This window comes from Vespa mandarinia, chromosome 9, assembly GCF_050613455.1.
Source record: "Vespa mandarinia isolate Hongniang chromosome 9, ASM5061345v1, whole genome shotgun sequence".
Classification (NCBI taxonomy): Eukaryota; Metazoa; Arthropoda; class Insecta; order Hymenoptera; family Vespidae; genus Vespa; species Vespa mandarinia.
The window spans coordinates 1,740,453-1,750,000 of record NC_140818.1 but is presented as its reverse complement, the minus strand read 5'-3'; the positions used below and the strand labels follow the sequence as shown (position 1 = coordinate 1,750,000).

General features: G+C 37.8%; 1 protein-coding gene across 1 annotated transcript in view; it reads left to right on the top strand.

The window, feature by feature from the left end:
• Positions 1-4,413, top strand: part of LOC118446456 (cilia- and flagella-associated protein 43) — a 5,353-nt gene extending 940 nt beyond the window's left edge. The window contains exons 3-8 of the mRNA XM_035877121.2: positions 44-505; positions 566-1,202; positions 1,265-2,057; positions 2,140-2,426; positions 2,488-2,913; positions 3,001-4,413. Coding sequence (XP_035733014.2) covers positions 44-505; positions 566-1,202; positions 1,265-2,057; positions 2,140-2,426; positions 2,488-2,913; positions 3,001-4,413 — 4,018 coding nt within the window. The remainder of the gene's footprint in view (positions 1-43; positions 506-565; positions 1,203-1,264; positions 2,058-2,139; positions 2,427-2,487; positions 2,914-3,000) is intronic.
• The last annotated feature ends 5,135 nt before the right edge of the window (positions 4,414-9,548 follow it).

Sequence of the window (9,548 nt, the reverse complement as noted above, 5' to 3'; positions counted from 1 at the left end):
AAAAATGTTCGAATTTGTATTTCTTTTATGTCCTGATCAACAGGTGTATTAAATCTACGACAAAACCCTATATATTGATAACATGCCCTTTAAAGAATGATTGGTTATTTTATTACACACTAGAGGGATACTTGATGCAAATTCATTTTTTGGAAAGTCATGCAATACCGTTAATACAAGAATACTATTATCACGGTGCTAATTATCGTTACCTTGATTTTGTATATCCTTGGTGCCATCACGTAGTAGTAACCAGCGACAATTCTAAGGACTTAGCAGTATTAGAATGCAATTCTGGAATGGAAATAGCAAGAATCTCTCCAGAAACGATCGGTGATATTTCTTGTCAAGCTTCGCATCCAGATTATCCTCTTATTGCGTTAACCACTAACAAGGGTGAAGTAATTTTCATCCGTATAATTAATCCAAAGAATCCTGAGATTATCGTAAACATGAGACTATATAAAAAGCCGCTAAACTTAATCAAATTTTCTTCGTCCGGAAGGTTTGACATAATTTTGATCGAAAATATTTCTTTAATTCGTCAAATTTTGTTCTATCACAGGTCCCTCGTTGTCAGCGATACAAAATCTGGCAATTGTTTTTGCATCAGCCTAAAAAGCGATGCGTATAGAGTGATAGGTCAAGTTCATGTAAAAAAAGTAATCAGCGATGTGTTGTTATGTGATAATCACAAAGGATTTAAAATATACGTTATACCCGTTACATCGATGACAAATTTCGTCGGAGAACAAGTTCTTATTTATAAAGTGTCGAAGATGGAAGTACAAATGAAAGAGATCATCGGGACATTAAATTTACATAATCGTTTTCGTAATTTATATAACGTACCGGGAAATTATCAATTGGTGGTAGGTACACCGTATCTTACAAGACAACTTCAAACATTAAAACTATTAGAAACAACAACGAAAGACATCGAAATAGTTGGCACAATGCCAACGAATCATTATTTTCGATGTGCACGTCTTTTCGCCGATCGTAATTGGCTAACGACGGCCGCATACGATGGTTTGATCATCGTTAGAAATAAGTCGATAAAAGAAATAGTGGCAAGTATGATGACACATCATAGACATGACTTTGGATCTGTGAAAGGTCTAGTTAACTCTAATGCTAATTTAGCTATTGCCCTTGGTCACGATGGGTCATTAGTGGGAATGAAGAAAGTAGAGCAAGTGGTAAAATTACAATAATTTTAATTGTTTGCCTATCGAAATTATATAAAACTCATTTAGCGTAGGCCAATCAGCAAGAGGATATCACAAAGAAATTGTATCTCGTTGATGATTCTGTATACGAAAAAGAGAAAGAAAGGATACTTGCTGATTATGCTAGTTTGAATTCATCGTTAGTAAGTCTACTGAATCCAGCCAAGCAAGGATTAAATAAATTCAAAGAGGAGATCGATTTGACCTGGGTCGAGTGGATAGCAAAGGAAAAATTAAAGGAAGAAGAAACTGCATGCGCTCAGAAAAGAACAAGCATAATGAAGGACTTCTTGGTTCTGAAGAACGTCGTCGTAGAACTGCTGAATAAGAACGAAATCGTTCCGGAGCTGGAGAGGTTACCGGTGTCGGCTTTCGACCTCGACAAGGCCGAGCGCGAGCACGCGATGAAAGTAGCAAAGCATGCTCGAGAAGATAAGCGACTGGAGTACGAGTTCAATTGCAGTTCTATGGACCACATTGCCGCTTGGATCAAAAGAACTTATTGGGATCCTCAGAAGATTCTTGCTAAATCGATCTTTTCGATATTGAATTCTCTCGAAGTGACGAATTTTCCATTCGTTCTTGAAAACCCAGAAATTAAAGAAGCCCTCGAGTACGCTGAATTTCAAAGGACCTTTTTATGTAGTATCGTCAAATCGAACTATTTTCAATGTTGGCAAATATATACAGAATCTCAGCTTGAATTGGCATTGGTTGATCCTTTAAAATTGACTCGCGAAGAAAAGGTAAGGGTGGGTGAACTCTTGGGAGATGAGGAACGTGAGATCGATGAACAAGAACTGGCAGAGCAAAGGGCTTTCGAAGGTAGAAAACCGACAGATTGGAACGCGTCGATCGGATCTTTCATATTAATACTTAACGTCGATCTCTTTCGTTTTGTTCAAAGGTATGACGGGCCACCGGTTCATCGAGCAATCCCCTCATTATTACTCGCAGATGGAATCTTATGGGTTTGGTCAGGTGATACTGAATAATCATTACCTGATGGACGATTGCAACAAACTCCGATCTTACTTCAATAAGATTTTTAATGAGATTTATGAGAAAAAGGAACGCGAAATGAAAGTGATACAAGATAAAATCAACAGGATATATTACATTGATTCTGAATTAAAAATCATGTTCAATAAATCGATACCACGTTTGCCTTTGGTACCCACGTGGCACATTAAGGTATAAATACGATTAAGTTTTCGAAACGGTAGAAAATATTTCATTCAAATTATCAAATTAGGAAAGACCTGAGGAAATCATACGAGTTTTGGATAACGAAGTGAAGGTTAAACCTTATATTTCACCGTCGCAACAAGAAATTTTAGATAAACAGGAAGCCGAAGCCGAAAGGATCAGGCAATTGTTACTAGCCGATGATTTCCGAGAGCGTGCACTGATGGCAATGATGGATGGTGTGTTAGAAGTTCGATGGGAAGACATTATTAAGAAGGACATACCAAAACCCAGCTGTATGCTGATCAAAAAACCAGAGGATTACACAGCTGAAGATATTCGGGCGGTTAAAAAGTATGAAGACGACATTAAGAATCGTTTGGAAGAAAGAGAACATTACAAAAGGATATTACAATCTGATTATGTGAAATTGGAATCTTCTTTGCAAGAAGGCATTGATAAATTTAATGCCAAATTGGATGAAGTATTTCTGGTTTGTAATGGAACAAATATATTAACGATTTTTATTATAAAATTATTAGTCGAATCTTCATATATCATTATATTGATAATATTTTAGTTGAGAATAAAATTGGAAGCTGCGATAAAACAAATGGAACTTCGTTACGTACGTGGTCGTATACGGAATTACAATCGTGTCAAGAATATTGAAAGCTACGAGAGGATAAAAAATAAAATTGAGAAGAATCAAACGTCCGAGATGATACTTAAAGAAGAATTGGAATCTCTCAAAAATATTCAAAAGAATTTGTTAAGCCCGTTAGAAGCAATGTTTAATCGTGAAAAAATATTGAACAAGAATTTTAGATTAGAATTTCCGTCTTTGGGAAAATCATCAGTAGAACTTATCTTACGTCAGTACAAGCGTCGACCGAGAACGAATTTGAAAAACATCAGTATGTCCGATTTACTTGATCTTGGTAAATGCGTTTTAAATCGAATAAAATTGGTCTACTTGCCAAAGATATGTACGGAATATTTGAAATTGCTGGATGAATTGGACGTACGACCAACCACATTGCCATCTTTGATAGAAGATCATAACTGGGAACATTTAACGCGAATTCGACGTCAGCGGATCGAGTTGGAGCTTAGGATAAAGGCTCAACAGGCTGAGATAAATCGAGCGGAGAGGATAGTAAATGCCTACGGTGAGAAATTGAAGAATAGTCAACATAGAACACGCGAATTGAGAAAGATATTAAGTAAAATGAAAGAAGATGGAAGGATCTTCGATGTGAACACCGAGATTCAGTTAGTTATGAGAATGGGCCAGGTAGAGATAGATTTGCATGGTCATTGCGATGACACCTTAAACGCGATCCTTATACCTAGAAAAGTTATCGAGGATGTGAACGTGTTGATCGCAGAGGCGGGAGAACGTAAAGTGAAGGCAGTGGAGCATACGATCAGTTTTCAAAAGACCGTTCGAAATAAGGAATGGGAGCATCATGCGTTAAAGATGCAAATCGATGATCTTAAAGATGATCTACACTTCATCGAGAACACCAACCTCACTAGGGAAATACAGATATATTTAAAACGAAGGGCCAGGAATTTGAGGGAAGACAGAACTACCCAACGTTTGGAAAGGGAACTCACGATGATGCAGAATTATTTTGGCAAAAATCTCAATGAATGGGCCGAAAAACTCAAAGAGGTCGATAAGAAGATCGAGACCATCAAGAGGAAAAACGATCTTCTTGATCGCATGATCATGAACATGAACGTGGTGAGGTGCGAGATGGAGTATAGCCGTGATCTTATCGGTGAGGAGAGGCAACGTCGGTACATGGACCGGAAGATGCAGATTCACATGAAGAGATCCGATCTGATCAAGAAACTTCAAGATAATTATGCGGAGCTCTTGGCTCTGCAGACGGAACACGAGCTATTACGATTGCGACGTTATCCGGCGTTGAAATTCTTTAGAAGACTCGACGATTCGAACGATAAAAGGAAGCCTTGTTGAAACGTTTATCAGCCTTATTCGATATATACTCGATTTCACGTTGCCGCTATGATTTTCCTATTGGTTCGTAAAAGCCGCTTACTTGTTTCTTATAAAAATAAGATTTCATCGTTTTATATCAAAGATCAATATATAAGCCTTTCGAAAAATATTATATAGCATTAATTGGAACGCGGAGCAATTTAATTATGGTTAAGATAAACGTTATCGAATAACGAGAACTTTTCTACTTGGCTAAATTACAATCCATACTCCTAGCTAGGGATTTAATCGTCCAAGTTTTCCAACGTCTTACAAAGGACAAGCGGCAATTTGCGCGGACACATAAATCAACGACGGTGGACGTGGTCTCGATACGGATACATAATAGCCTACCACGATCTATAGACTTTTTAAACCATAAATAACAGTACTAATAGTATAGGAGCGAGATGAATGATGCTACGATCATGGTCCAGGTCGCCGCGAAGTACGCGTACGAATCAATTTCATCTGGGAAGTTTCCAGGTGGCCCACCTTTTTTCGATGCCGCGCGTAAAATACAAAACGAGAAAGAGAGAGAGAGAGAGAGAGAGACACGCATACATGCAAAAAGAGGTGGCATATGAAAAAAAAAAAAAAAAGAAAAAGGAAAAATATAGAGAAAAAAAACTCATACTCATTCCGTGACGATTAAACGTTGATCTTCGTTTATCCTTACTCTCTTTTCATTTCTGTTCATCCAGGGTCTCACAAGCCGCGAGGGTGTTCATGGTGTTCGTGACGACTGCAAGGTACAAATATTTTCAGTTTAACGAGAGAATGATTTTTATTAATGACTCGGTCTTGCCACTCGGGTTTTGTCCCCAAATATTTTGCGTCTCTCGTCGGCGTCTTTTGCTCACGTTCGTTCCCCTCTTTCTTCTCTCGATCGTCGACAGGTTCCTTCTTGTCGAGAAATCGATTAATCACCGAGCTTGACGGTCGTGTTAGATGACAGGACATTACGACAAACGGTAGCCCTTTTTCGTTTTCAGACGTTGGAATCTCTAAACTTGTCTTCAAAACGAAAATTTCGAAAGTCAAACGGAGATATTTGTTTGATTAGAATTATTTTTTCTTTTCTTTTTTTGTTTTTTATTTCGAAATCGTAATATCTATCGATTGTTATTATACTACTATCTTTCAACCATCGTCAAAGCGAAGAATTTTTCATACCGAACTATTTATTCTCACCAACAATTTTTTATCGAATACTTAGCACTCTTTTACTAGCGACTTTTTGAACTTCCTCTCGGCCGGTAAGAACTTTCCCTTGGTTGGAACTTCAAAGTAGCCATTCCCGCGTGGCCTGGCATAAATCATCGACGGATCGAGACGATGTTCTTCGTCGAAGATCTTTGCGGTCTTTAGTTACGACCGAAATTACCTTAACGCGAGATACTTGCATGCTTGCCACAGTCGTTCGTCACTGCGACGCAACCAAGAGAATTGCTACTAGTCAATAAAACTTCTCAGTCAAGTTATATTATTTTCTTAGATCAGTTGATAAATTTGCATCGTCGAGAATCGATTGATCATTTTCATTTTAATGATATAAAACAATATATATATATATTTATATATAACAATGTATATATATATATATATATATATATATATATATATATATATATTGATTATTGGAAATTGTTAAATAATTTAATAAAAAAAGCCATGCAAATTTTTTCGTATCCATAGAATAAATTTAATTTGTTTCAAAGTGAATACATGAGGAATTTAAATTATGATCCCTCTGTATCGTAGTAGAGAACAACTCTGACGAAAACTATGTAGAGTTGAGTAATTTCTTTTTTCCTTTTTTTTGTTTTCGATTTTTCGAAGGATTATTTCATGGCTACGATCAACGCTTCTCATTGTACGACCAAACAGGATACGCGTACGCTCACTATAACGTCGCGTTAGATAGAAGAGACCGGCCGGGTATCGAAAAGGGCAGCACTCCAATCAATGCAAATCAAATCGAGAGCCGTGAATACGAGAAGCGTATAGGCAAATCAAGCGAATAAAAGCTTCATGAATGTAAAAGACCGGTGAATACGAGCGGCGTGAGGCAATCTGGTAATGCGTCTTCACCCCTCCTACTCCTGGTCTTTTCTCCGTGTCCCGTAGGATAACACGGGAACATGCTGTTATACTAAATGTATGCACAATAGTATGGCTTGTCGATTCTGCTATTCCGTACGAGATCCCGAATTTTTGTGTTTATACAAATCTACGAATGTTTTAGGGAACGCATGAGAAAGTATTTTTTATATTAACTATTATCGAATTACCTGGTGCAATTAATAACAAGAAACATTTTTTGCTTTCCGATTTGTGGTTTAATTTAATAATTTAAAGTATTTAATTTGTCAAATTTATTGACTTCTTTCTATAAATTTTCTTCGACCAGACCCATATTTATCTTCAATCTTCTTTCATAATCTGCAGAATCTTACGGCCTTCTGGTTGTACTTCGTGAAGTTCCGTAGCATCACGAAGAGATCTGTCCCAGGAATTCTTACCTTCTACCTGCTCGTAATAATCTGTTTTTCAACGAAGAGATTATACTTAATTACACGTTTTAACGCAAGTAACATTAGTTCGCACTTTTATCCATTTCAACTCGTTAATTATTGATCTATTGATTTATCGATGAAAAATTTACTTTTCTCATAACGATATTGCAATTTTTCCTCTTGAAACTTTTCGAACATATTACTGTTCCTATTAATATACGACCGAGTATTGTTTTGTATTACTAAAAAATAAAAGTCAATTTCTGTATCAATTCGATAAAATAATCTTTAAATAATGATTAAAATTGTACCATTAACGTAACGATGTAAATTCCGATAGAGAGGATTTAAAAACATGGTTATAATCGTTATAACAGATATTGGAACTTAAAATTTTCTTGACTGTTAAACGCTCGAGACAAATGCGTATCGTTTCAAGAGTCTTTTCGAGGGAGGCAGGTCAAGCGAGATCACTCAATCGCGATAATTTGGGTGGATTTCTAAAGGAAGAAAGAAAAAACGTCTAAATTGTCGAAAAGCATGCCGGAAGGCAGGTACTAAGGTTATTTAAGAGTGACTGGTTGGTGCAATAAAAATTTGACATCGTCGTCTACATCACTGAGGAAGAAGGAGAAGAATGATTGGCTGGAGAAAGAAAATAAAAAAAGAAATACAAGAGATAAAAGAAAGAAAGAAAGAAGGAAGGAAGGAAAGATAAAAAAGAAAAGGAAAAAAGAAAGATGGGAAGGAGAGCTCGAGGAGAAGAGCGCACGCTCGACTTTACGACTCGCGTTACGCGAAGGGCGAAAGGACGACAGCGAAACTCGTTATTATCCGACCGTACTTCTTCGTGGCGTCGAAGAAGAAGACGGCTGTAACCGCGGCAGTCGGCGGTGGTGGCGGTGGCGGTGGCGGTGGCGGCGGCGGCGGCGGCGGCGGCGTCGATATGGCGGCAGCGGACTTGCACGGTGCATCGCTCGCTTCTATGGGCCACTTTCGGACCATAAAGAGACAAAGGAGTGAGTGTTCTTCGGAGACCTCAGGGAGAAGAAGGCACCGAGCGGTAGTAAACTCTCCTTTTTCGCAAAAAGATCGAAAAAGATAGGCGACTCTAACTCTTTTCTCTTTCTCTCTCTTTTATTTCCTTTGTATTTCCCGTCTTTTTCTCTCAAAGTTTTATCATTTTCGTTTGTACCTTCTTTTGCTTTTTATATCATCAATTTTCTTATCTTTTTATTATCATCAATTTTTTCATTTGTATCACAATTCAATTATAATTTTACAATATCATTGATGGCTTCGTAACAAATCAAAAATATACATGTCAATTGATTGAATTTAATAGGAAAAAGATAAGAAGGATATTTGGTAAAGAAGAAGGACAGTAAATTTGCCATTGGCCGAAAACAAGGACGTGACATTAATCCTCGATAAGCTGGACACGTTGGTGGCACTTTAGCCACCAGCTCGAAAGGCATTTACGTATGCACGGAGTCGACGTACGCCGCTTGAAAATCGGATGGGACGCGTTGCCGGTAACGTGCGCCACCCTTGTCTGTTTTCGGCGGATTTGACTGAACCACCACGACGTTGCATCCTCTTGTTCAACAAAATTCAGCGAAGCGTGGCTTAACCCCGATTCAGGAAACGATGTATATATATTTCTATACATAATATATATCTATATATAAATATACACGCACATGTATGTATATATATATATATATATATATATGTAGGTACGCGTGCATACGCGTATACATTAGCGTTTCGATTCGAGTTAAGTTTCATCCCTCCTTTACGGTATTACCCGTGTCTGCCTGCCACGAGCTATAAAATCGTATAAAACGATCCCCTTTTACCCTATGTTAAGAGCCCACGCCATCCACTCTGAAAGTTTTCCCGTTTTCTTCTTCGACGAGACTTGCATTACATTTTCTCTACTCGTTTCTATGTAACGTTTCTCCTAAAAAGTTAAAAAAAAAGGGGGAAAAAGAAAAAAACGAAGATTTCACTTATAAATATAGGCAGAGTGAAGATAATGTTAGCAACCCGTTGATGACGTTATGGAAATTGAACGAATTTATCATCGCTAACCAATTAGAAAGAAAAAGCCGAGAAAATTGAAGTTCGAAGATTTATCTTAGATGAAAAAAAAGGAAAAAAAAAGAGAAAAGAATCGATCCAGAACGGTCTAGAGACGACGACTCTTCGGTGGACTACGTCCAAACTCAAGCTAACTTTTACGATTACGGGACTAATCTCGTTTTAATGACAGGCCTCCGCAGTGCCGGCAAATAATGAAGTGTCAAATCGGCCTCACGGTGGGCGTCGTTCTTAAGCGTGGGTCGCGGTGCGACCACAAAGAAAGAGATAAAGAAAAAGACTGAGTGAAAGAGTAAAAGAGAGAGAGAGAGAGAGAGAGAGAGAGAGAGAGGAGAGAAAAAGAAAGAGATAAAGAGAGAGAGAGAGAGAGAGAGAGAGAGAGAAAGAGCCAGCAACATAATGTATTCCTTTGGCGAATTTTAATTAGGAGCGGGAGGATCCCGGCCGTTAGCTAAGGATCACACTGTATCATTATATACTCCTGCTCCT